At 53.4% G+C, this 27,755-nt stretch overlaps 1 protein-coding gene across 7 annotated transcripts in view; it reads left to right on the plus strand.

The window, feature by feature from the left end:
• DLGAP4 (DLG associated protein 4) overlaps nucleotides 1–27,755 on the plus strand; it is a 188,705-nt gene that overhangs the window by 94,013 nt on the left and 66,937 nt on the right. For 3 of the 7 annotated variants that reach the window (XM_057528577.1, XM_057528582.1, XM_057528576.1), the window contains exons 3-8: nucleotides 9,325–10,396; nucleotides 13,391–13,632; nucleotides 16,356–16,470; nucleotides 19,110–19,160; nucleotides 21,329–21,394; nucleotides 22,224–22,464. In XM_057528577.1, the coding sequence (XP_057384560.1) occupies nucleotides 9,398–10,396; nucleotides 13,391–13,632; nucleotides 16,356–16,470; nucleotides 19,110–19,160; nucleotides 21,329–21,394; nucleotides 22,224–22,464 (1,714 nt within the window). In that variant the 5' untranslated portion in view covers nucleotides 9,325–9,397. The remainder of the gene's footprint in view (nucleotides 1–9,324; nucleotides 10,397–13,390; nucleotides 13,633–16,355; nucleotides 16,471–19,109; nucleotides 19,161–21,328; nucleotides 21,395–22,223; nucleotides 22,465–27,755) is intronic. The other 4 variants (XM_057528580.1, XM_057528579.1, XM_057528578.1 and 1 more) reach the window with 3 other exon arrangements.

A 27,755-nucleotide genomic window follows, 5' to 3' on the forward strand; every position in this document is an offset into this window, starting at 1 on the left:
TGTTCTGAGGGTCTGGGTCTGTTTCCTTCTACCTTTTCTGTGTCTGCCGCACAAAGGTGCGTGCTGAGTGGAGGGTGTGCCTGTGACCTCCGAAGCCCCTGCTGAGGACGGGCAGTTTAAACGGGGTGTGGTCTCAGAGAGGCCCGGTAAGCAGCCCGGTCCGCACAGAGCCCCTCAGCCCGAAATCTGTGCCCCTTACCCCAGAGGAGCTGCAGCACCCGCACCCTGGGCCCCGTGTCCAGAGTTCACCAACAGCATGGGCAGCCCAGGAATTCGGCGTTGAGCAGAGGAGGGGGCCCAAGGTAGGGACAGTGTCAGCCACGTGTCCTGAGCAGCCTGATCCAGGGGTGTCTGCTGGAGCCCTTGCCTGCTCTCTTGTTGACCAAACAACCAGTTGATTGAATGTCATGCTTTTCAAACAGTTGCTATGGACACAGACTTAGGCTGGAGAGAATTCCGACCTTGAATCCATCAGGATAATGGAGGTGTCATAGATGGGAAGGATCCTGGAACCTCAGCCTGGAATGTGGGCTCAGGAGTCAGATTGATTTGCACCAGGCTCTGACCCCTACCAGCTGTGAGGCCTAGAGCGTGTGACTTTAGCCATTTGAGCTTCTCTCTAACATGGATGTATCCGTTACCTATTTCTGCATAAAAAAAATTATACTGAAACTTAGCAGTGGCTTAAAACAACAAACATGTATTATCTCACACAGTTTCTGAGAGTCAGGAACCCAGGAACAGCCGCAGTGTGTGGTTCTGGCCCAGGGGCCCTCATGAGGTTGCAGTCAATTTGTCAGCTGGGGCTGCAGCCATCTGAAGTCCTTACTGGGGCTGGAGGATCCACTTCCAAGTGGCTCACTCATGCAGCTGGTAAATGAATGCTGGCTGTCAGCAGACTGCCTCAGTTCCCCCCCACATGGACCTCTCCTTAGGGCTGCTTGAGTGTCCTCACAACATGGCGGCTGACTGCCCCCAGGGCCAATGATCCAAGAGAGCAAGAAGGAAGCTGCAGCGTCTGTTCTGACCTACCTCAAGTTATACTCGGTCATTTCCACAATATCCTGTTGGTTATACAGTCAACCCTGCTCATGCTGGAGTGGCTCTACATAAGAACATGAATATCAGGAGGTGGGATCACTGGGGTGTGTGTTGGAGGCTGGCTACCACAGTGGGCTCATCATCTCCACCAGGAAGAGCTGCAGTGAGGATTAAATGAGCTCACAAATGGGAAGTGCCTGGTATCCAGTAAGCACTCAAGAAAGGGTCACTTGGATTAGCGTGAGCTGAAAACTAACCACCCCGTCGCTGCCTCACTTTCTTCATCGTTTCTGGGCATCCCCAAGACCTTCTGCCACTCTTTCATTTAGCAAAAGCTTGATGAGTCTCTACTGAATCCAGGCCCTCTGCTGGGTGCTACTGACACAGCAGTGACAAAGACAGATCCTGTCCCTGCTATCCCAGGTTCCACTGGACATAAATCTGGGTGATACAGAAGAAAGGGCTGGCAGGTAAGGGGCTGCTTTGGACGGTGGTCAGGACCGGCTTCTCTGCGGAGGCAGCCTGTGTTGCTGAGATCTGGATGAAGTGAAGGAGGAGACATGTGGTCAGAGGCGGGCAGAACATTTCAGGCAGATGCACCAGTAAGGGCAAAAGCCCCAAGATGGGAGTTAATGATCCGTGTTCAAGGAACAGAAGGGAGGCCCAAGGGAGTAGGGGCAGGAAATGAGGTCGGGAAAGCAAGAAGTAAGAAGCGTAAAAAGATTGGCTTTGAGTCTAAGGGCCATGGGAGTTTAAATCATCTAGGTGAGATCCAATGGGGGCCTGGCCCCGGGCAGGGCAGTGGAGGTGGGGAGAAGTGGTGGGATTGCGGGATATCTTGAAGGTGGAGTTGTTTTTGAAGGATTTGCTGTTGAATGGGATGAGGGGGTGGGGTGAGAGAAAGAGGAGTCAAGTATGATTCCAAGGTTTCTCTCTCTTTTTTTTTTTTTTTGGCCGTGCCACACAGCATGTGGGATCCTAGTTCCCCGACCTGGGATCGAACCTGTACCCCCTGCAGTGGAAGCGCGGGGTCTCAACCACTGGACCACCAGGGAAGTCCCGATTCCAAGGTTTCTGACCTGAGCAAGCAGGAGGATGGAGTTGTCACAAGCTGAAGTGGGCCAGACTGTCAGAGGAACGGATCAGCGTGGGTGGGAGATTAGACATTCGATTTTGGACCCATCAGACATCCAGGGCGAGATGTCAAGGAGGCAGTTAGAGATATGAGTCTGGTGTTTGAGAGAGAGATTGGGCAGAAGATGTAAATTTTGGAGTTGTCAGATATAGGTGGTGTTTAAAGCCATGAGTCTGGATGCGATCAGCAGGAGAGGATGTGTAGAGAGAAGCAAGGAGCACCCAGCTCCTCTAGCATTTAGAGGTCAGAGGAAGGGAAGCCAGCAAGAGATAGAGCATATGTGGCAAGAGAGGTGGGAGGAGAATGGGAGGGGTACCCAGAGATGAAGTCACAGTGTAACACAGCCTCCCCTACCCCAGGTAGCATCAAGGTCCTGGAGACCCCACAGAGCCCATCCTTCCCTTCCACACATCATCCCTTCAGAGGCCTAAGGCAGTGCCTCTATCCTCCACGGACTTCTGTTTGGCCAGAGTGTTCGGCCATACCACCCACATCATTGCCAGCCTTTCATCACTCCACTCACTCTCCCATGTCCCACTCTAGCTGTCTCTCTCTCTCTCTTAACAGCAGGGCTCAGCATTGAACAGGACTATCCCCTTCCTTCATTTAGACTCTTTCTCTGTTAATGCGACCTTAGACAAAACCAGCCTTTTGGGTAGCACCAAATTCAGATATAGGTAGGAAATAGTAAGAGATCTGGGCTGGTTAAAGGGAGGGACTGTGAAAAAGGGAAATGGGATTGGTCATGTCTGAAAAGGGGTTTCGGGTTAGATCAGCAAGGGTCTTGTTTGCCACACCAAGGGGTTTGGACTGAGGAGGGAAGAGGATCCTGAGAAAGTTCTAGATTAGGGAAATGGCTCAATCAAGTGAGTTTTGCTTCACGAAGGGCCATGCTGGGTTGTGTTCTTGACCTTGTCCCTGATTAGCTCTCCCATGCTCACTGGCCAACTCTGGCTCCAGGGTGAGCTGGCATAGGGCAGGGAGGCCCCGCTCTGTGCAGATGGGGGTAGCGGCTGCAGACACAGAGGCTCCGTGGAGCTGGGAGGGCTCCTGGGGAGGCAGCTGCTCTGCTGGTTCCTCCACGTTTCCATGAGGGCAATGAGGCTTATATTAATGAGAGGTAATTATGGGCACCCGGATGGGCCTAAGTATAGCTCAGAGACAAAGGCAGTGCAAGGCAGCCAGCTGCTTCCCCTGCAAGGCTGAGGCCTGCCTATTTTAAGACTTCCCCAAGGTGAGACTCCTGCCACCGCTGGGTGTCGGGTGACTGAGGGGTTGGCACCCAGAGTTCCAGGAATCCTGACCAAGAGACCTCAGAGGGAATCTGTGTAGCCAGATGCCCAGACCACCCTCATGCAAACCCTCTACCACCTAGAGGTGGAAACTGAGAGGGACCAGAGAGAGGGACCAGTCCAAGGTCACAGCAAGTACAGAGCAGAGCCAGAGTTTGAATCCGGGTGCAGTTGCATGCACTTTCCACTAAGCTGTGCAGCATCCTACGCTGGACACCTTGGCCTGCCCCCAAGAAGCACAGTGAGGTGAGGACTGGAGCAGGACTGATATTTTTCAAGCACCTAGAGGCTTTCTGTATGACGTCACAATTAATCCCCATCATAATCTTGAAAAGTAGAGATCCTCATACCCATGTTACAGAAGAAGAAACTGAGGCTTAGGAGGAGTAATTAAATCACTGAATGTCCCACAGTAAGGAGAGAAAGAAGTAGAACCCAGTTACACCCTGTCTTAGGGTCAGATTCCCCAGGAAACAGACTCTGAGGTTTGCATGGGAAGTCTCTTGGGAACACCTGTGACAGGTGAGGAGCGCAGGATTGGGCAGGGGGAGGAGCTGAACGGAGATGCAGTTACAACAAACGCCTCAGTTAATCCCAGGGGAAGCTCTGGAGCTGGGATGGCCCATTTGTTCTGAATTGGACAAGGAGGCCAGACCTTGGGGCTGCACATCAATCAATTCCTAGACACAGGCTGCCCCTGGGAAGAAGCGTCACCTTGGGTGAGGCATCTCCCTTTGGCTGAGAGCAAGTCTTAACAGGTACCCAGCTGTGAACTGTCAGCAGCCAGTGCCCTTGGCAGCTGGAGACGTGAGTGTCTCAGGCCTGAAGCGAGGCTGAGGCTGGAGAAGCTGGCAGAAACCAGAGCACGCTGGGTCTTTTGGACCTCCACTCTTCACTGAGGCACCTCCTCATGCTGCCCCACCCTCCTCACCCTCTACTCCTCAGCTGGCAATGCAGCCCCAACATGGTCCCCTTCCTTTGCACACCCTCTAGTTCAGGAGGGCCAGTGGGGTTCAGAGTAAAGAGCCCTGGGTTCCAGGCTGGAGCGACCTTGCTGTGAGGCCTCATGCTGTCCCTTCCCCAGGATGACACTCTTTGTCTCGCAGTTCCTTTAGCTCCAGTAGGCCACGTGGTTGGAGCTGAAGTTTAGAGGTCTGCAGAGACTAGCTCCCCAATGGCCTTGAATGCCAGGCTCAGAGTCGAGCGTTCATCCCAAGAGCCATGGAAAGCCACTGAAGGGAAAGAACACTATTGCTTTGGCATTTTAGAAATATCACTCCAGCTGCAATTTGCAACCTGGATTGTAAGGGTCTTAGAGTGGATGCAGAGAGACCAGGGAGAAGGCTGGTGTGATTTTCCAGGTGAGCGGTGGGAGTGACATAGGCAGAGGATACAGAGAGGGGATGGCATCAGAAAATATTAACTGAGGCAGAATCGCTGTGGCTGTCATAGTTGGGGTTCCTCAGAAGCATGACCAAGATAAAGATTCAAGTGCAAGTACTTTATTTGGGACCAGGCAGCACAGTGTGGGAGGGGGGAGATAAGGCAGAGAAGGGAGGCAGCCAATGAAGGGAACATTATCAGGCAAGTGATCTCTGTGCACAACTGGAGCCCATTCCTCAGTTGTTCCACCCAAGGGGGGGAAGACCTGGGGTATTTATACACAAACTCCCCAACAGTCAGTGGCTGAGAGCTGCAGCCTGATGGCATGGGGCAGGTGGGTAGGGTGGGTAGTTCTCCGGCGGTTCCTGCCAGCCACGTGTGAGCAGAGCACACTCCAGCTGCTACAGAAAGCACCCCCTCCCTCCAGCAGGGATGCAGATGCTGACAGTTGGAAGTCAGCCTGTTGGGCACAGCAGTGATGAGGCCACAGGAGATATGGGTGGGGTACCCACAGCCACTGCTATAGTGACTAATTAGACATGAGGTCTGTATCAGGCTCTTGTTGAAAGACACAGAAACCGAACTCAGACTTAAGCAAAAAGTCTCGTAACTCTCATGTCGGAGACGTCAGGCAAGATCTTGACAAAGGACTCAAGGCTGACACTCAGACAAAGATAGCAGCCCTAACAGGAAGGAGGGCACTTCTTTCCCAAGAGTTCAGCCATAATCCCAGGGCCGACTCTCATTGGCTAACAAGGATCCTGTTCCCATCTCTGAGCCAGTCAGTACTCAGGGATGCAGGGCTCTGATTGGCCAGGCCTGGGTCATATGTCTACCCCTGGGGCTCTGGCATAGGACTGGCTCCACCTGGACCACAGGAACTGAGCCTGAATCATTTTCCAGGCACAGTGGGAGCTGGTACAAGGGGAAAGACAAGGAAGGTCAGGAGAGGGAAGAATTCATGGAGGTGCCAAGGTGTCCTGCTTGAGCCCCTACTGGGTGACATTGAAGCATTTTACTGATAGGGGGAATATTATTGGCCTTCCCAGAGCCCTGGGATGCACCCGCATTTAAGGTGGGGTAGAAGGATAGACACGCAGGGCCCCAGAAGTCAGAGACTATTTTAACAATGAGGATCCAGTCCCAGGAAGAAAAGCAGTTGGGAGGTCACTTGTGGTCATTAAAGTTTCTAGCTGGTATCTAGAGTTCTCCCTGAGGCTGGCAGTCCCCACTCGCCCTCCTTTAATCCCAGAGGCACCTCCAAGGCAGGGACCTGTCTAACTCCTCCTCCCACAAGCCAGGCAAGGGACCTCATCATCAAGACCACCAGGACTGAGGGCAGGGTTTGTCCCCCAGGGAATGAGGATGTGTCAGCACTTCACAGTTCACCAAGCACTTTCCTACACCCTCCCTCGCTTCCTCCTTTGGCCCCAGTTTGGCCCCAGATGCATAGTCTGAGGCTCAGGGCCCAGGTTCCCATGGTCCTCCTGGGGCAACTCTGGATTCCTGGGGTCGGGAGTGCCTGGCATATGAAATTGAAGCCAGCTTCTCCCTGGGAGGGCTGGAGAAGGTGCCCTGGACTTGGAGGAGAAGTGTTGTGTGCACTTCTGGGGCAGGGCTCTGCAGCTATCTTCTGCTCCTGGCGACCAGCCCTCTCCATCTCTGGTATTTCTAGGGAGTCAGGCCCCTGCCAAGCCAGCGAGCCAGAGGGCTGTGTTTGCAAACTCTTCTGAGTTTTCAGTATCATTGGCCTTATTGAGTGGGCATCAAGGACATATTACTGCACACACAGTTCTCCAGCTGGAGAGCCAAGGAGGCTGGCCTCTGAGTCCAGGGACACTGCAGCCCTGAGGGGATGCAAGGAGGCCAAGGAAAGGCCAGGAGCAGGAGGGATATGAGGGTGGTTTTGCATTTGCCTGAAATTGTCTTCAAGAAGAGGTTTGCCCAGAGGGAGCTGCTGTGGGCTGGAGTGGAGGAGGATACTTGACAGTCTGGGACACTGACCGGGTGGCTGAAGTCTGAGTTACCTATTTCACCTTGGCTAGAACTGCTTCTCTCAGCCTCAGTTTCCCCATCTGTAAAATGGAGATAATGGTCCCCCACCACGTGTGGCTGTTGTAATGAGGATAAAAATGTGAGTCGGCAGACTCCCTCTCCAGGCTGGGGATAAATGCTCTGACAAGTCGCCTGGTGGAAGCAGAGATGCTTCCGAGGTGGCTGTTTAGCCACAAGGACCATTGCTAAAATGCTCTGGACTTCAGGAGTGGGGTCCATCAGGCTCCCAGGGGCAGGGAGAGGCTCTGGCAGAGAAGGGGTAGAATTCCAGCCAGTGGACTCTGCAGAAGTCTCAGGGCTTAGGAAGCCTTGGGGCACATTTGGTCATGAAAATGGCTAGGTCCAAGGAAGTAATTCTCAGATCCCTGAGGGTCTTAGGGCCAGCAAGCTCCAGGTGACAGTTGCAAGGCAGCAGTGCAGAGGGATAGGAAGAGCTGTGGGTCTCAGCCCTGCCTCAGCTACTGAACCCACTATGTGATCTTGGGTAAGTTCTTCCCCTCAGAGGGCCTCAGTTTCCCCATCTATAAGATGGGGGTTTCACCTAGGCCAGTGTTTTTCATGCAGTGTTTGGTGGGGTCTGGGCTTTGCCTTAAGAGCTGCCCTGTGGGGTGGGAGGGTGTCTCGGACACCTAAACTTATGCTTGGTGTATGAGTTTCCTATTGCTGCTGTAACAAATTACCACAAACTTAGTGGCTTAAAACACACAGATTTATTATCTTACAGTTCTAGAGATCAGAAGTCTAAAATGGGTTGCAGGGCTGCATTCCTTCTGGAGGCTCTAGGGGAGAATCTGACTCCTTGCCTCTTCCAGCTTCTAAAGGCTGCCCGCATTCCTCGGCTCATGACCCCACATCACTCTGACCTCTGCTTCCGTCATCACATCTCCCTCTTTGACTCTGACCCTCATGCCTCCCTCTGATGAGGACCCATGTGATTAGGTTGTACCCCTCCAGATAATCCAGGAAATCTCCCCATCTCAAGATCCTTAACCATATCTGCAATGTCCCGTTTAACATGTAAAGTATCATAATCACAGATTCTGAGGATTAGGACTGGGCATCTTGGGAGCCATCATTCTGCCTCCCGTACCTGGCTTCAGCCAGAGCCTATCCACTCTGGCCCAGCCCCTCTGAGATATCCTCTGTCCCCAGTGCCCTTGGCCTCACTTGCTCTGTTCCAGCCGTACCAACCCCTTGCAGATGCTCAGCACACCAGGCACACAGGCCAGACCAAGCCTTGGGACTCCTCCAAGCATGGCTAGTGGGGTCCAGGGCTAAGAAAGCTTGCTGACCACCCCCTCTGACCCATGGTACAGATGGGAAGACTGAGGCCCAGAAAGGAAAGGGACTTGCCTAAGTTTGAGACTGGCATTTCCAGGATGATTCTGGCTGGAAGGCCCATTTTACAATAGAGAAACTGAGGCACAATGGCTCCACCTACACGCCACCCTGAGGATATGCTCCTGCTATTGACTTGCTGGGAACTCTGTCCCAGGCCAAGTGTCATTGATTCATCCCAGTAGGACAGGATGGGCTGATGGGCTTGTTGGCCTCTCTGATGGCTGCAATCCCCAGCCTCTAGCCCAGGGGTCACACTCAGTAGACTTTTGTTGAGGACAGAGTGGGTTTTTACAGAGGGTTTACATTTGACGTAAGGATTCTTCTGCTAAAATAGAGTTGGACAGTACTGCCCTCAGACCTGGGTAAGAGGGGCCCCGGCCCCAGGCCCCACTCTTTAGAAGGCCTCTCTGGCCCTCTCTCAACCTTGTTGTTCCCCACGAGGCAAGGAATGTTCAGAGGCCAAGGGAACATGCACACCCAGAGCCTACATCCCCCTTTCGACCACACTCTGCACCCTGGGCAGACCCCAGCCTGGAATTCCCTGCCCCAAAGACCCCAGGCCTGCTTCCACGGCCAGCACAGATCCTCCCATGGTGGCCTACACTGCCAGTGGGACCAGCCCTAGGGCTGAGTGGTGGCTGTTTGGGGAGCATGTGGAGTGAGCTGGGGGTGCACGCATGTGGGGGGCTCCTCGTGGTGAGGAACAGAGTCAGAGACCGGAGGAAAATGGAGGGCAGGCAGCTTCCTCCTGACCACATGCTGCCATGGAATTCGGAGAAGACCAAGAAGTCTGAGTTCGAACCTGGCTTTCCAAGTTATTGTGAAAATATGTTCGTCAAGGTAGGAGAGTAGAACATATATTGTTTAACGTTTTGCTAGCCTGAGATGTCGCTTTTATTTATCCGTATGGTATGTGGGTCTCCATTTGTACTTGTGATTCCCGACCCACAATGTTAAGGGCAGGCCAGGAGTCTTCAGAAATCCTTCCAACCTTGAGATCTGCAGGGGTCTGGCTGACCTTCCCTGCATCGTATCCCCTCCAAATCCAGCTGACACCTGTCTGTCTTCTCTCCCCAGATTAGCTGCTGCCCGGGAGAGGAGACCCGGGCAACCCGCTAGGGCGACGGCCCCTGCCCCGAGGGCCGGGATCATGAAAGGCCTCGGTGACAGCCGCCCCCGCCACCTGTCCGACAGCCTGGACCCACCACACGAGCCCCTGTTCGCAGGGCCTGATCGCAACCCCTACCTGCTATCGCCCACGGAGGCCTTTGCCCGCGAGGCGCGCTTCCCCGGGCAGAATGCTCTGCCGGGGGACGGGCTCTTCCCGCTCAACAACCAGCTGCCACCACCAAGCAGCACTTTCCCCCGCATCCACTACAACTCCCACTTCGAGGTGCCAGAGGAGAGCCCCTTCCCCAGCCACGCCCAGGCCACCAAGATCAACCGGCTGCCCGCCAACCTCCTGGACCAGTTTGAGAAGCAGCTGCCTATCCACCGCGATGGCTTCAGCACTCTCCAATTCCCCCGCGGGGAGGCCAAGGCCCGGGGCGAGAGTCCTGGCCGCATCCGCCACCTGGTCCACTCAGTCCAGCGGCTCTTCTTCACCAAGGCGCCCTCCCTGGAGGGCACGGCAGGCAAGGTCGGCGGCAATGGCGGCAAGAAAGGTGGCCTGGAGGACGGCAAGGGCCGGAGGGCCAAGAGCAAGGAGCGGGCCAAGGCTGGGGAGCCCAAGCGGCGCAGCCGTTCCAACATCTCGGGCTGGTGGAGCTCCGACGACAACTTGGATGGTGAGGCTGGCGCCTTCCGCAGCAGTGGCCCAGCCTCTGGACTGATGACACTAGGCCGCCAGGCAGAACGCAGCCAGCCACGCTACTTCACGCACGCCTACAACACCATCAGTGGGCACATGCTCAGAGCCGCCAAGAACAACACCGCCGAGCTGACCGCCCCGCCACCTCCGCCGGCACCCCCGGCCACCTGCCCCAGCCTTGGGGTGGGCGCTGACACCAACTATGTCAAGCGGGGCTCCTGGTCCACCCTGACCCTCAGCCACGCCCATGAGGTCTGCCAGAAGACCTCAGCCACCTTGGATAAGAGCCTGCTAAAGTCCAAATCCTGCCACCAAGGTCTTGCCTACCATTACCTGCAGGTGGGTCCCTGCCAGGGTCAGGGTAGGGTGAAGGATTGTGGGGAAGGCACCAGTTTGAGGCCCAGCTCCGTCACAGATTGACTTGGAAAGTTGTTTCACTCAGGCCTCTGTTGACTCGCCTAGGAAATGGGTGGCTGGTGGTATCTTGCTAGTAAGAGGATTCCTTCCACTGGTCATGCCCTCAGCAGACATTGATTAGGACCCTTTTGAGACCGGCCCTGAGTAGGGACCAAAACATTTCCCTTCCCTTTAGAAGAAAGATATGGAAGCTGTGCCTTCTATCCCCTCCTAGGACCAATTGCATGGCATTCTGCTTGCCAGCCTCCTGCCTGGTACTGCCCCCAGACTGGGGGCTCCTTGAGGACAGGGACCAGATCTGGTGCAGCTCTGTGTCCCCAGGGCCCAAGACAGGGTCTGTCATACAGGAAGTGCTCAAGAAACATGAGAGGAGAGAGGGGTAGATGAACAGATGGACACTTGAATGAATAGAGTGAGAAATAAATAAGACATAGTCCCAATTATCAGGATGCTGGGAGAGAAAGACACGTGAACAGACATTCCTGTCAGCATGAGCAGAATGTGATGGAGATGAGCAGGGCGACTGCAGGAGCCCCGAGGCCCTAAATCAGTTTGGGGGACTAGCTTTTTTCTTTCAAACACTAATGTTTATTGAGGCACTTATTATGCACCAAGGCTGCACTCCTGGAAAGTGGCAGAAGGCTCAGAGACATCTCTGCTGCTACACTCGTGCTGGGTCTCTCAAGGGCAGCGTGAGTGGCTGAGAACTGGGTGGCTCCCGGGACCAGAGCCCAAGCTGTGGGTGAAAGTTACAGGAAGTAGATTTCAGTTCACCTGCAGATGGACGGGGCTGCTTCAGTAGGTAGTGAGTAGCTCATCCTGGAGGGCGTGTCAGCACAGGCCTGGCCAGCCTTTGGGAACACATTAGATGCATTTTGAACCGGATAAACATCAAAGTCTGACCTGAGTTCTTGTCATTCCATATAAAATTCCAAAGACAGTGAGACTATGGGGGGAGGAGGCTATTTTTTTCAATAGGAGGGAAATGAAATCTAGGCACTATTTTATATATTTAAGGCTTTTGTGGCTCTCAATCTACTTCCTTAGCTTAGAAACATCAGAGGGGGTGGTGTGTGACCTAGCTCCCTCTCAAATGATATGGTTTGGTCTGATCACGTGAAAATGCTTCAGAAACACCGTGAAACAGTGGCCCTGCAGGCCCTGGAGTGGTGCTGCCTGCTTGCTCAACAGGAAGTAGGTGGGTAAGGGCTGGGGAAGCCACAGGTGTGGAGCAGGGATATACAAAGCCACCTTCCCAGGGGACAGGTGGAGGTAGGAAGGATGGACTAGCAAATGGTTTGGGGTAGAATGTGCAGGTCCTGGTGACTGGCTGGGCAGTCAGTTGGGGAGGAAGTTGTTAATGGGAAAGTTGCAGGGTGGGGGGGACCTGGGATGGGAATCCCAGGCAGGGACCCTCCCTCAGCCAAGAATCAGCCACTGGCAATGTGGGAACTGAGAAGAACATGGTCTCTGTGCAGGCATGGTGATGTGGGGAGTGTGGTGTGCACTTGTGGGCATGGCGAAGAATGGGTGTGCTGTGTACACTGAGAAACATGTGTGCCTGGGTGTCCGTGGTGACGTATAGACCCAGGGAAGGTGTGTGCTCTGTATGTGTTGAGGCGGGGACACGGTGAGGAGGGGCAAGTTGAGATGCGTCTGCGGCGCAGTGGTGGCTGGTGTGCACGTGAGGAGGTGTGTAAGCTCTGTGTCCACATCGTGCGCTCACTGAGGGGCGGGCACATGATGAAGTGGCTGGGGAGAGGGGTGCGTCCTTGGGGAGAAGGATGCGTCCTCGGGGAGAGGGGTGCGTCCTCGGGGAGAGGGGTGCGTCCTCGGGGAGAGGGGTGCGTCCTCGGGGAGAGGGGTGTGTCCTTGGGGAGAAGGGTGCGTCCTTGGGGAGAGGGGTGTGCGGGGAAGGAGCATGCTTGCTCTCTGAGGTACATGTACATGGCACGGCGTGCTCACCCTGTGCTCGGGCTGAGGTACGTATGAGTGCTGAGATGAGCGTACTCTATAACGAGGTGAACGTCCACTGTGTGGACACATCGGTGGGTACCAAGTGAACAAGGGTGTAGACAGTGTGTGCTGCCCCGGAGCAGCTGGCAGAGCCTGGCCTCAGAAGGGCAGGGGAGGTCCCCTCAGTTGGTTTCTGCCACTGTAACCACTGAGGACCAGGGCTGCCCTCACAGCTGTGACCTTACTTACCCTTATCACAGCCCCCTTCCACAGATGGGGTCCCTGGAGTTCAGATGGGAACACTGGGCCCTTTTTCCAGCTCACCACATGGCTGCCAGACCCCACAAAGCCCTTGTGCTCTCTGTACCTCAGTTTACCCACCTATAGGATGAGGAATGTTGTTTGGCCCCAAAGACCTCACCCCTGAACTGATGTGCTAGGGTCCCCTGACTCATCCTCCCCCACCATCCTAGGGTGCAGGGACCTCTCTCAAGCCTGCTGTTCTTATCTGGGCAGTGGGATCATAAGCCATCCACTGAGATAGCAGGGGAAGTAATGGGAACACGGGGGTTGCTCAGAAGGGTGGCTGCAGTGGAAGCCATTGTGATCATTCTGTCTGGGCGGTTTTGCTGGGGCACACTCAGCCTGGGATCCACGGAGATCTGGGGCTGGAGAAGGCCACATAGTGAAGCTGCGGCAGAACTGGCTCTGGAACCCAGGTATCCTTCCGAGCCCCGGCTCTGCCCTGCTGATGGGTGCCTTTAGTGGCAGTACCCAGCACCGAAGGCCGAATTCCCCGAGGTGGGCAGCGAGGGAGCTTCAAGGTCCTGGAGATGGGGGTTCTAGCGTGCAGCTCACTCCCCAGGTGATGAGCCCGAGGCTGGGTGGCCGGCGGCGCGCTGGGGGTGTGCGCTGCCCACCCCCAGCCACCCTTGCTGAGGGCTGCCCGCCCATCCCCAGGTGCCCGGAGGCGGCGGCGAATGGACCACCTCGCTGCTGTCCCCGCGCGAGGCGGACTCCACGGGCGAGGGCCCCATCCCGTGCCGGCGAATGCGCAGCGGCAGCTACATCAAGGCCATGGGCGACGAGGACAGTGACGAGTCCGGCGGCAGCCCCAAGCCCTCCCCCAAGACGGCGGCGCGGCGCCAGAGCTACCTGAGGGCCACGCAGCAGTCGCTGGGAGAGCAGAGCAATCCCCGCAGGTGAGCGCACAGTCCCGCCCCCTAGGGTCGCGCCCGCAGGCCAGCCCTGCCCCCAGAAGCCCCACCGTGGGAGAGCCTCTCCCAAGTCCAAGTCCCGCCCCAGGAAGCCTCTGCTCACCAGCGAGTCCGGCCCCCTGGGAACCCCGCACCAGAAGCCCTGGCCACCTGTGAGTTCTGCTCCCTAAGGGGACCACTCCCTTAAAGCAAGCCACGCCCGCAGGCTTACCCTGCTCCACTGGGGCCCCGACCACCTGTGAGCGCTCCTCTGGGAAAGCCTCTACACTGGTACAACCCTGGCTCACAGGCAAGCTTTGCCCTCTAGGTGAGCCCCTCACAGGTATGCCCCACCCCTGGGAACCTCGCCTTCCTCCTCTTCAGCCACCCCGCCCGGAGATCCCAGCCCCACAGATGAATCCTGCCCTCCAGCCTCAGACCCCGGTGAAGCCCCGCCCCCAATGAGCCAGGCCCCCTAGGTGAACCCTCCTTCCGGTTAGCCCCCTTCCTGAGATCTTCGTCCTTAGCTTGGCCCCTGCACTTTGATGAGTTGACTCCGGAGAGCTCCGCCATTTGGTGAACCACCCCATAAGCCCCCCACAGTTAAGTCCTGGCCACAGGTGAGCTTTATCCTTTGGTAAATCATAAGGGGAGTCTCTCCAGAGTGACTGGCCCAGGTAAACCCTGCCCACGGGAGCTACATCCCCAGATGATTTCCACTCGTACAGGGGAACTGCCCCAGGAGACCCTCTTCTTCAGGTTAGAGAACCCTGCCCTTAGTGAGCCCACCCCTTGTGCCAGCACTGACCAGGGAAGGCCAGAGCCCCCTCTGCCAGTGCCCCTGTAATTGACCCCTGAGTTGAGCTCCGAGATTGGGGATGAGGGAGGATCCAGAAGTCAAAGGGAGATAGACAGCCTTCACCTGTCCCATCACCCGGCCTGGCATTCCACCAATGGAGCCCCATCCTGTTGCTTTAAGACTGGGAAGAGTTAGTGAAAGTGTGGAAAATGAAACACGTGCACACAGGAAGCAACAATTAACATGTTAGAGAGAGAGTGAGCCTTTCACATGCAGAAGTCACCGTGGGGATTAGAACAGAAAAGAATGAGTGCAAAACAGGTGAAAGTCGGTATAGGTGATTCAGAGCCCACTGAGGAAGAGAAACAAAAGCAAGTCAGAAACAGACAAAGGACTTGGAAGAGTTAAAGGAAACAAGCTTAGTCCTAGTTCTTCTACTCCTGGGGGCAAGAGCCAAAGCTTCACTGGAGGAGGTAGCCTGGGAGGACTGCAGCAGAGGGAATAGAGCAGGGCAGGTGACAGTAGACTGAGGCAGGGAGTCTCATTGGCTGGGACAGAGGCAGGAAATGGCCTCCAGAGGCAGGGAATGGACACCACCAGCCATTCCTAGGTCTCACTCTCTCTGAGCCTCAGTTTCCCTAGCTTTAAGTGAACGGGGCTGAGCTAGATGATCTCTAAGACCACTTCTACTCCTGAGATCCTGCAATTCCTTGAATGACCTGTGGGCATGGAGGTGGGAGAGGTGGGCAGGACCAGGGCTCAGGCCTTGAATGAGAGGGAATTGATAATAGTAGTACAAGCATACCTCAGACCACCGCAATAAAGTGGATATGGCAATAAAGTGAGTCACAAAAAATTTTTTTGTTTTCCAGTGCATGTAAAAGTTATGTTTACACTATAGTCTAAGTGTGCAATAACATGATGTCTTTTAAAAAGTACATACCTTAATTTTAAAATGCTTTATTGCTGAAAAATGCTAACCATCGCCTGACAACTCAGGGTTGCCACAAACCTTCAATTTGTTAAAAAGAAAAGAAGAGAAAAGAAAAACAAAAAAAAAGAATATCTGCAGAAGGCAGTAAAGTGAAGTGCAATAAAAGGAGTATTCCTGTAGTAACAGTAACGGGGGCCATCTGTTAGCACTTGCTGCGCTCTGGGCTCTATGCCTGCCCCAGTGCCCTTTAATCTGCATCACTGAAACCTCCTTACAGCCCCAGCAGGCAGGCACAATGACATCCCCCACTTTATAGGTGAGGAAACTGAGACTTAAGGGGTGACGACTTGCCCAGGGTCACCCAGTGAAGAAGCTGGATTCCAATCCAAGTTTGTCTATGTCAAGGCCCTGAGCTGTTGGCGGCCTGGACCTTATTTCCAGAGCGGGGAGGTGGGGGGGCGGAGTGGCGGAGGGGGAGGCCCAGGGTCAGGCAGATGTGAGAAAGATTGAAGAGCCAGGGCTATGGGGAGAAGTGGTGAGTCTTCAGGGAGCCTGGTGGAGGCTACCTGGACATTGTGTCAAAACTGATGACCTTTGGGCAGCCCTGGCCGGAGGTCAAGGCTGTGGGCCTTGACCCATCTCCTCTGTCCAGCCCCTGGAATTGCCCCAGGCCTGCAGAAGAGGGGGCTGTAGAATTGAGCTGCTGTGGCCCACCCCTGGTTTGAAACAGTCAAGAGCAAGCTTGTGCTGCCACCTCGCGGTTGCAGTGGACATAACAGGTGAGGGCCACCTGCACCCTCCAGACTCACAAGGCCTCCAAAAGCTGGGAGCAGCTCTCCCCTTGCTCATCACCCCCCATACTACCCGGGATGGCAGTGACTTCCATTTTACCCTCTGCCACTGGATAACCTTGGCCCGTTTTTCCCCCTCTGGGCCTCAGTTTCCCATGCTGAACAAAGGGTGGGCTGAGCCCCATCTGCTCCCCATCCCCACCAGGAGTCTGGACCGCCTGGATTCAGTGGACATGCTGCTGCCCTCCAAGTGTCCGAGCTGGGAGGAGGACTACAACGCCGTCAGCGACAGCCTCAACGACTCCAGTTGCATCAGCCAGGTGAGGGTGGCAGGCAGCCAGAAGGTCAGTGGGCTTGGGAGAGCCCCAACTCCCACCCAGCAAAAGGACAGACGTCCAGGTCCAGCCTCTGTTGAGTGGTCCCTGAATGTCTGCCCTGTGCTTCTGTTCGGTCTTTGTTCCTGAAGCTGCCTGTGTGTGTCTCTTCCCCACTGACTGTCCTGTGGCTGGAGAGCAGTCACAGGGCCTCACATTGATGGCCTAAGCTGTGGGCCCAGAGGAAGGGGCCGTACCACTGCCTTAGACCCAGGAGCCCCGAGGATAGGGTACTGGAGACCTGGGTTTGAGTCCCAGTCTTGTCACTGACGGTATGAACCCAGGACAAAGCACTCCCTCCCTGATCCTCAGTTTCCTGATTTACCACCAGAGGGTGATAATTCCTATTTCAAAGGGTTGTGAGGAATCAATGAGATAACAAACATAATGTGCTCAGCAAAGGGTGGCTCCCTTGATGGTTAGCGTTGTCATCTTGCTGTGTGACTTCGGGCAAGTTGCTTCTCCACTCTGGACCTCCATGTCCCACCTGATCAGTGGATAGTTGGACTTCCAGGGTCCAGCCAGCTCTGCCACTAACAGTGGTAAACATGCTGTGCTATACTATTAATTCTCTCAACCATCAGCTAGCTCCTTGATCCCTCACAGCCACCCCCAGAGGGGGCCTTATCATCCATATCCCCATTTCATAGATGAGGAAACTGAGGCCCAGATAGGTGGGGTCACAACAGCCAGGAAGAGGCAAAGCTGGGCAGAGATCTAGGGCTGTCAGACCCAGACCTGGACCTCAGCCCCTACCGTGTTGTGCACAGTACTTTACAGTTTGCAAAGGGACGACCAGTCAAGGCTTGAGGGCTCCCCCCATGGTGTGGATGAGGAGACGAGGCCCAGAGAGGGCAGACATCTGCCAGTAGTAGCACAGTGAGGCAGTGGAGGCAGCCAGGTGCAGACCCAGCCACCTCTCTGGGCAGGAACAGGCCCCAGGTCCCACTGTGTGCAGCCCCACGGCCTGGGCTAATGGACTGCTTAAAACTTTCGGATCCCAGCTCCTCACCACCCCATATTCCTGGCCCGGCCAAGCCCGCCCCAGCCCCCATCCTCAGCACTGTCGTTCCCACGCTCCAAGGAGACTGACATCAGATGTGGGGAGAGGGAAAGCCCCCCACCCCCGGCCAGGGGACCCTCCGCCCCACCATCCTCATCCAGGCGCCACCAAGTCTCACCTGCACCGTCGTCCTGGCTTCTGTGCCTGCCACCCCCAATCTATTCCCAGCGGCCAGAGGGAGCTTGTAAAAGACAGAAGTCAAATCACGTCACCTGCTCCGAAGCCTCCCACGGCTCCCGCCTCACCCTAGTGAAAGCCAGACCTGTGAAGCCCGGCCTCCCTCTCAGATGTGATCCCTGACTTGCTCTGTCACTCACTCTGCTCCAGCCATTCTGGCCTCCTTTTGCTCCTCACACACCCCATTCCTGCCACAGGCCCCCTGCATTTGCTCATCCCTCTCCCAGGAGCATCTTCTCTCAGATCTTTGCACAGCTGGTTCTTCTCCGTGTCCCAGGTCTTGGCTCAAATGTCACCTCAGAGGGACCTGCCCTATCACTTGCCTCAGGGGGTCCCCGGGGCCCTGTTTCCTTACTCTGCTTAATTTTCTTGACAGCACTTCTCACTATCTGGAATTATACTTGTTAGTTGATGTCTGTCTCACTCTTAAGACTGGGAGTTCCCTACAGACGGGGACCTTGCTGTCTTGTCCCCACAGAGTCCCCAGCACATGGCACAGGGCACGTAGGTTTGCTGAATGGACGGCGTCCCTCCTTGTCTCTCCCATCCTGCCTGTTCTCTCATCCCTCAGTCTCCCTGTCGGTCTGTGTCTGTCTCCCTCTGTTTTTCTCTCCCCTCATTCACATTTTTCTCTGATTCTCTCCAGTGTGTCTCATTTCCATGTTTCTCTCTGGGTCTGTCTGTCTCTCTCACACCCACCGTCTCCATCCCCTGCCTGGCCCTGGCACCTGGAACAATTTTGTCCTTTGGCTACACGAAAAGGTACACAGAATCAGCCAGGCTGGGGACCCCAGCAGGTCTCTCCCAGTAACCCCTGCCCAGCTCCAGCTCTCCCCTAGCCCAGGGTCCTCTGAACCCCCAAACCCTCATCCCGTGAAGCTTGAGTGACCTGAGCCACATATGTCGCCCCAAAGTCAGAGATGTCCAGTTTTGTCTGTGTCTCTGAGGCCTCACCTCCTGCCAGAAGAAGCCCCGCTCCCACCAGGCACTGGACTGTGTAAGCCCTGACCAGGGAAGAGAAGTCTCTGGGCTCTGTCCCTAATCTGTACATCCTGGGGGCTGCCTGCCCAGGTGAGAGACAGCAGACAGGACATCCATGGTCCCAGAAGCCAACCCAGGAGAAAGACTTATAAACAGCAGATTACAAGTCTTCAACAACACCCAGCCCCAGAAGGAGTGAGCCTCCCATCCCTGGAGGAAGCCAAGACCTCCCAGCAGCTGCACCTCAGCCAGTCTGGGGAGGTTAGACCAGCCAGCCACAAGTTCTCTTGCAGCTGGGCCTGAATACCCCACCCTAGCCCCCAGCCTCGGTCTCCCCATAACCCTCCCCGTCTCTTTCCTGCAGATTTTTGGACAGGCCTCCCTGATCCCCCAGTTGTTTGGCCACGAGCAGCAGGTCAGTATGTTTGCCATTCTCTCGTCCCCCAATCCCAGAGGCCAGGGCTGGGTCTCAGGCACCTCAGTGGTCCTGGCCCCTGAGCCGGGCAGGTGCAAGCAGAGCCAGCACCAGGAAAGCCCCCTCCAGTGAAGATGGTGTCAGGGATCACGTTGGTGCCTGGACCTTCCACTCTTTGGCCCTATCGCTTCACTTCTCTGTGCCTCAGTTTCCTCTTCTCAAAAATGGAAAAGAATGGGCTAGGATCTATGGATGGGGCAAGAATAACCCCAGGATACTGGCATAACATTGTAAATCAACTATACTTGAATTTAAAAAAATGTTTTTTTAAATAGTAACCCCAAGATAAAGGAAGGTGTACCCTGAGAGCTTCTAGCTCCCTCCTTCCTCTCATCCCCCAAAGCCTGGGAAAGGCCTGGGGAGACTGTTCCATTTGGACAGATCAGGGGCTGGGGGCATTGGCCTTCACATCGCAGCCGCAGATCCCCTGACTTATCTCCTTTCTTGGGTTCCAACAAGACCTTTCAGGATGTTAAGGTTCTGAAATGAATGCAGAGAATTTTCAAGCTTACCAAAGGTGGTGAAGACGACGCCAGTCCTGGCACTGTCCGCCTGTCCTAAGGGTGCCCCACCCCACGCACACCCATCCTGCCCCTGGAGGTGGTCCTCTCCTCCCTCCCAGGCCTCAGCCCCAAGGCCAGATAGAGAGGCAGGGAAGGTGCTCTGGGCCCAAGTCCTCATCGTGGCCAGGAGTGGCAAGGGACTGATCCAAGGCCACACGGCCTACAGGGCAGAACTGTGACTGGCCCCACATCTCCTCATTCCAGCCACGAATGCCTCATGTGCCTCCCACCTTCATATCATAATTCTTCTTGAGCACATTGTTGCAGAGGGTCTTTGGGGAGCCCACAGTGGGCCAGGTGACCTCTTCCTTCCTTCAACAGCCTCACGATAAGGGTGTGATGTGTTCACATATAAAACCCCCAGGGCAGTTCCCTGCACATAGTACGTCCTCAGTGATATACATAGCAACAGCACTAACCAGCTGGCCTCTCCCTGGGAGCTTGGAAGCATCTTAACCAACACTGACAAATCTTTGCCCTCGCCCCACAAAGTTGCCTGTAATAACAGGTACAGGTTATCAGGTGCTTAGTTTTCCCAACTCTATTCGAAGCATGTGATTATGAATGATCTCATTTCATCTTGACCACAATCCTGTGAAATCTGGTCTCTAATTAGCCCCCATTTTATAGATGGGGAAACTGAGGCACAGAGCAGTTAAGTGACTTGCCCATATTCCTCTTGTGAGAAAATGATGGAGCCGGGAATGAAACTCTGGCTGTCTAGCTCCAGAGGTGGGCCATTACCGTGCAATCCCTAATCAAGACCTCATCACCCTTGGCAATCACAGGGGCCTCTCAGTATACCTCAGGTTGCAGCTTTGGAGGATAAACACCTATCTCTTTAATACCCTCTCCAAGTGAATTTTGGGTGTGTCACATGGCCTACATTTTAATTTATCACTGCTGTCTGATAGAATTTTCTGTGATGATTGGAAGTGTTCTATAATCCATGCTGTCCAATAAGGTAACATGAGCAAGTGAAATGTGGCTAGTGTGACTAAGGAACTGAATTTTGTTTATTTTAATTAATTTAAACCTAAATAGCCACGCATGGTTAGTTGCTACCATATTGAACAGAGCAAATTTAGACCTTTCCAAACATATACTCCAAACTGGGTGATGATCAGGAATTCCCTGGCAGTCCAGTGGTCAGGACTCCGCGCTCTCACTGCCCAGGGCCCGGGTTCAATCCCTGGTCGGGGAACTGAGATACCGCAAGCTGCGTGGTGCAGCCAGAAAAAAAAAAAAAAAACTTGGGTGATGATCCATCCAGTCGTTTTACCTGCTGCAGTGCCAGACGAGTCCACAGGCATTCTATTCCATTTAGATAGGGAAACCCTGGTCCAGAGGATAGTGCTGGCCTGCCTGAGGTCACACAGCCAGGTCCCGGGCACAGTGGCCCCATATCCAGCTTCATCTTTTCCTCCACATGGTGCTCAGTCAACTTTTGCCCCCTCCCGTGTAGCCCAGGTGTCTTCCCAGACCCCCACCCAGTGTCCATCTTTAGCCAGGTGACTCCTCAGCTTATATTCTGTGATTCCCCAGGTACCAAGATGGCCTGAGACATGGGTCAGACAGACCCTTCCAGAACCCTTGGAGAGTGTATGTATGGTGAGCCCCCCTCTATGCTCACACCCCCAGCTGCAGATTTGTAGGATCTTGTCTCTAGAGGGACACTTAGAAACCATCCAGATGAGGTTGAACTAGATGTGAGTTGGCAAATAGCATATATACCTCCATTCTCCATACTGCCCATGGCAGATGTGACTAATCAATCCTCACTGCCACTACCCTCATTCCAGTATTATTTTCTCTCACCAGACTATTGCATCAGCTTCATCTCTGGCCTCTGCCTCCATTCCAGACCCTATACCCAACATCCATTCTGTACAACAGGGCTAGATTAATCTTCCTTAAATATACATTTGGAGTATTGATTCTGCTACTTCCTCACTGGGTACAACTGGCAAGTATCTTCCCCTCAGTAGCCCTCAGTTTCTTTGCTTATAAAAATGAAGGAATTGGACCATAAGATGGTAATTATCTAGCACACCTACTGCCACCTCCCCATTCCAACATTCAGGGCAGACATTACTGATTATAGCCTTCCTTCTGGCTGAATTCAGATATGACCTCAAAATCTATTAATTAATCAGTCTGGACACACAAGATATAACCTAGCTAACATCCTAGAAAGTATGTTTAATAGTTTCTCCTCCATTGTAGAGATGGGAAAATTGAGGCCCAAAGAGGTGAGAGAGTCTGTATATTTCTTAAGGGCTCCATCTGCCCATCCCGTGTCCTGAGTGAGACGGGAGCAGGAGGGTGGGCCGAGCTGAGGCCCCACAGACTCCAGCTCTGCAGCTGAGCTGACCGCCAAGCACCCCATCCCTCCCCAGTGGGCACAGCCGGCCCCTGATGCCTGCTTTTGCCCTGACAGGTACGGGAGGCAGATCTGAGCGACCAGTATGAGGCAGCCTGCGAGTCGGCCTGCAGTGAAGCAGAGTCGACCACGGCGGAGGCTCTAGACTTGCCGCTGCCCAGCTACTTCCGCTCCCGCAGCCACAGTTACCTGCGCGCCATCCAGGCGGGCTGCTCGCAGGAGGAGGACAGTGTTTCCCTGCAGTCCCTTTCCCCCCCTCCCAGCACCGGCAGCCTCAGCAATAGTCGCACGCTTCCGAGTGAGTACCGAGACGGGGGACCCCTGGGACCGTTCCTGGTGGACTGGAGGTGGGGAGGAATCCATGCTTGGTGAGCCAGGATTGGAGGGATGGCTAGCAAAAGCAGGAGGCCTTGGGGCCGAACTTCCCACCGACTGGTGAACTGGAGCTCAAATGGCAGCAGCGGCGGGGGGGGGGGGGCGGGGGGTGCTGTCACAGAGGCAGATGTCAACACTGGGGGTGGGGTGAGGGGGTCATGAGGGCTGGAGATTGTGAGATACTTGGTTGCCCCTGGCTCTCTAGACCCTGGCTCTTACTGAAGCCCTACTTACCTGTTTGGATTAGTTCAGGTAGGCAAACCTGTGGGGAGGGTGGGCCCCTGCAGGGAAGAGGATGGGATCTGCATTGAGCCTTCTCAAAGGGGTGGGTTTGCAGGTTTCTCTCATATTCACAGTCAGAGACAACCTATCCTTCCTGATACTTGTTCTAAGTTCTCTGACAGTAACCCAGGCACGATCAGAGAAAACGGGGACCCTGTGTCCCAGAGCAAGCCATGACCATCAAGACCCAGGAAGATCATAGCACAATTTCTGGCTTAGTAGAGAGAACTTTGATCTCACTCTGACTAGAGAGTTTTCCTCCCTGAGCCTCAGTTTCCCCAGGTATAAACAGAGGCATAAGCCAGACCCCAGAGAGCTCTCGGGGGAGATGAAATAAGGCTGTGCCTGGAGAGGTTTAGGTGGGCCCTTGCACATGGTAGGAGCTGACAAGTGTAGCTCTTATTACTGGTTCTCAGACTTGACTCTGAGCCTCCTGACAATCAAAGGCATTGGGGTTGGATTATTGTAGGAAAAGACACATGTTTCAAGTGCTCAGTTGGTGTTTGATATAAATAAATGAGCCTGAATCTTATGGATATTCTATACACAAGAAACCAGCTTATTGACTGAATGAACTGCAAAGGCAGGGGGCAGAGCAAGAAACCACTTTGTTTCACTATTGCCTTTCAAATCGTGGCTGATATCTGGGCAGATCCCCGAGCTTTTCCAGTCATTTTTAGACCTTAAGGAACAGTCTCATTTTCAGGTATTGAGAGTCTGGTCTCATTTCAAAACATCAGTCTCATCTACTTCAGACCTCATGCACCTGCAGCTAGGGCCTGACTGGGCTCAGAAGCCCACAGTGGGGAGCTGGGCGTGGTGGTCAGTGTCTTCTCTGTTCCTTGTTCATCAGTGGCCATTTCTGGTTCCCCCAGTGGGAGGGGAAGGTCGCTAGTGCAGATGTTGTCTGACATCAGGAGTATCTGTGTGACAGATGCCACTTGCTAGCTCTTTCTCTTAGGTGGTGCTTTCAGAGTTTCTCCTATCCTGCAGGGCCCTTGTGGTGTCTTCTTTCCTAGCATGGGCAATCCCCCTCCAGGCCACTGCTGCTTATTCTGCCTCAGCTTCTCCAACCAGTGGTCCCCCTCCTCCATACTCAGCCTCTTTTTGCCAGGGGACCTGGCCCTGCCAGGCAGGCATCTTGGGCAGACTCCTCTGATGACAACTCCAGCCCTACTGTCTCCCTCAGCTCCCACTTAACCCATGTGAAAATGAGGCCTGTGCCTTGCAGAACTCTGAAAGTATAGGCTTGTCTGCTACAGCCTTCCTTCTAGACCTGCTGTTACAGCTAAGCCTGCCAGCCTCTCCACGTTAGAAGTCTCCAAAGCAGGTGTCGGGGTCCAGTTTCTTTGGCCTCCAAATCCAGGGTATCCCTGCCAGGCTCTCCCAGGCACTCTGTTACAGTCTTATAGGAGTCTCAGGTAAAGGATCAGATTCCCCACATCATCAGGCCCAAGGAAAGTTCTCTAAGCAGGAGGTGGGCCTGGGGAATCAGATAGCATGTCAACAATTTTCTTCAAATAAACCTTCAATCTTCCCCGACCCCAATCACTCATGAATGGACTGAAGATGGGTGATGGGCTACATGTCCCAGAACTGTCTGGGTCCCTGTATTGGTCAGCTATTGCTACAATAGTGCTGCAAAGCAAACAACTACAAAATCAGTGTAATACAAGTAACATTTATTTCTTGCTCCCAAGTTTGTGGGTCAGCTGGAATGGCTCTGCTCCACATGTTTCTCACTCTCTTCCTGGCACCAAAGGGTCCTCCTGGGAGCAGTGGCTTTAGCAGAGCATGTTCTTCTCATGTTGATGGCAGAAGCACAGAGAGCAAGCCTAACTACACAGGCACATTTCAAGGTCCCTGCTTGCATAATATCTGCTAAAATCCTATTAGTTAGAGGAAGTCATAGCTCAAAAACAAGGGATGGAGAACTATCCTCCCACTGTGTGGACAGAGGAAGGGGTGAAGAACCAGGGTCAGTAATTCAATTTACTGTGGCCCACTTTCTTGGCCACATTTATTCGTGTCCCTCTCACAGAAAATACCCTTATCCCAAAGATCCTGAAAAGTCTCATCCAATCATAACATCAGGATCTCATGGTACACCTGAAACTAATATAATATTGTAAATCAACTCTCCTTGAGTAATAAATAAATACATAAATACATGCATACATACATACATAAAATTTTTAAAAAGGAAAAAACATGTCATGATCTGTGTCAGATCTGGATGCGGCTCCTCTTGATCAAGCAACCTAAAATCTAAAATTAAAAAAGAAAAAGATATCTACCTCCCACCTCCCAACCCCCCCCCCACACACACACCCAGCATACATTGGTAAAATAGGGGCAGGATGACTGCAGTCTACACTCCTGTTCAGAAAGAGGGAGAAGGGGTTCAGAGACTTACTGATCCATGGCCATTCTGAAGTCCTTCTGGGCAGATGTTGGGCAAATACTCTGGGAAAGGGAATGTCTCTTGACTGGGCCCAAGCTCTATGCCCTGGGGTTGATTCCCTAAGCCATGGTTTTCCGTAGCTCTTGGCTCTGCTCTCTGAAAGCCCTTCCTTTTCCATTAGCCTTGTTGGCCATGTCTAAAGAAGGCATTGGAGAATAGGCCTTTGGGCAGCCAAAGAGCCTTCTTTGTCTGCTTCCTGCCTGAAGAAAGTTAGGGACCCAGATGTCTTTTTACATCTTGAGTCGTCTCAGTCCTTTGAGCCTAAGCTGATCATAGTTTTGGCTACACACCTCCCTCAAACACTTTATGGGTTTTCTATGTATTTGATTCCACTTAACCCCATGTACCAAAAAGCACACCCACAATTATTTTTGAGTCATGTCAGTCTCTCTCAACTCAATTATGATGACTTTGGGTGCATCAGGCTTCTGTGGGGCCATGCTCTTAAGCTTTCTAGAAGCTCTGTTGAGCAGCTGAGAGCATCTACTGAATGGTACCTTATTATTTTAGAGTATTAATAAAAGATGTTGTAACCACATCCTCGATTTGATCTGGCCCACATGCTGTATCTTAAGGCCATGACCTTGGTCTGATCTTTGTCCCCAGGCTGTATATTAATTTGAAACTGATTTACTGGCTGGAGAAGCTGGAGTTGACTGATCTCTTGTCCAACTCAGCAAGTTCTGGGCTCTCTGTATTCCCTCTAAACACTCCCTGTGACACTCCCTCTTTCTTTTATGAATTCCTCTTTCTTCTAAGTCCTTGTCAAATTCAGCCCAAAGGAGCCAGCTCTTGCTTTCAACATTTTACCTGGAAACTCTCTTGCCCAAATCCATTGGTTCTCTTCAAGTTACTGTAGATTGACAGTTTTACCAAGCATTTTGTCTCTGCAGAGTATGGGTAACCTTTTTTCAAGCCTCCTCTAACAGTTTGCTCACTGCTCACCACTTGGTCCCAGAGCCAATGCTACATATTTTTGTTTTTGTTGCTTATACACCCCACTCTTGGTACCAATTTCTGTATCTATCAACTATTATCACAATAATGCCGTGTAACAAACAAGCACATCTAATTTCAGAGGCACACAATAATGTGCATTTGTTCTCATTCATGAGTTTTTTGGTTGGCTGGTTCTGCTCTGCGTGTCCTATATTCTCCTCCTGGAACCAAAGCGCACTCCTGGAATCAGTGCCCTAGCCAAGGCATGTACTTCTCATGGTGGTGGCAGAAGTATAAGAGGGCAAATCCCATGGTACAAGCTCATTTCAAGTCTCTGTGTCACACCTATGAACATCTGGTTGGTCAAAGCAAGTCACATGAGCCCAAAGCCAAGGCCCAGGGAAATACACTCAACCTTTTGTGGGAGAAACTGCAGTTACATTGCAAAGGGCATGAACACAGGGAAGGGTTGAGAATTGAGGCCAAAAATTCAATCACGGCCCCTTCAGCACATCCCGTATGAATAATCCAGCATTTCTGGCTTTAAATGTAGGGATGTGGGGCTCCAATTATTCTCAGTTTGGGGGCTTAAGCCCAAACCAAGATACTCAAGAAAGTACTGGTAGCAACATCTGACACCTACCCAGACATGTGTGCACATATATACCTACTTATGGATATATATAAGGTTCTGTACCCTTAGACCTCTCTCTCTGAAAACATATAAAAACACATGCACACTGATATTCTCACATGCACAAACATACACCTAATCTCTACATACAGTTGCACATGCTCTCACATATGTGTGTGTCTCCTTCAAGGCTCATGCCACCTCCACACCTGTGAGGAGATCATGCCCCTAACAGATTGGAGCCACCAAAAAAATCCCCCCTACCCCGTGTTTCCCCACTCAGCCCTCCCTCCAGGTCTCCATAGTGACCACTACATACTTGCTCCTCTCTCCTCCAACCCCTGATCCCCTCATGCTCGGCAGGTAAACTCACCTGCCTTGCAGGGAAAACCAAAGCCACCAGATTTTTCAGACCTGTGCCCAGAGCTGCAGTTGGTCCCTACGGTAGCTTAGTGCTGGGTTAAGAAAGACGCTTAACTGTCATCTATTGGAAAATTATCATGATGCACAATTTTTATTAGAATAAGGTCCTTTACTGCCATCTGCCGCAGATGTGTCATAATAAATATATAATTCGATTATGTCTGTGTTGTGAACAGCACCCCCCTTATACGTGGCACCCTTCATCAGTGTAAAACTTGCACCACCATCCATGGCATTCTGGCCCGTAACCACCTCCCTCCTCACAGACACACCCCACCACCCACAGGTACACCCTCCCTCAGACACTGTCTCCCTGCAGGGGTCACCCCTACTCAGAAGGCTGCCCCCTGTCCTCAGCATATGTCTCCAAGAAGTGAGCAGTCCGGGGCCTGTCCCCCACCTAGGGCTGTTCTGAGCCCCCAGTCGCTGAGAGGCATGAAAGCTCTTTGTCACCCTCACATGGGCACATATG

Source organism: Balaenoptera acutorostrata, chromosome 15 (genome assembly GCF_949987535.1).
Source record: "Balaenoptera acutorostrata chromosome 15, mBalAcu1.1, whole genome shotgun sequence".
Taxonomy (NCBI): Eukaryota; Metazoa; Chordata; class Mammalia; order Artiodactyla; family Balaenopteridae; genus Balaenoptera; species Balaenoptera acutorostrata.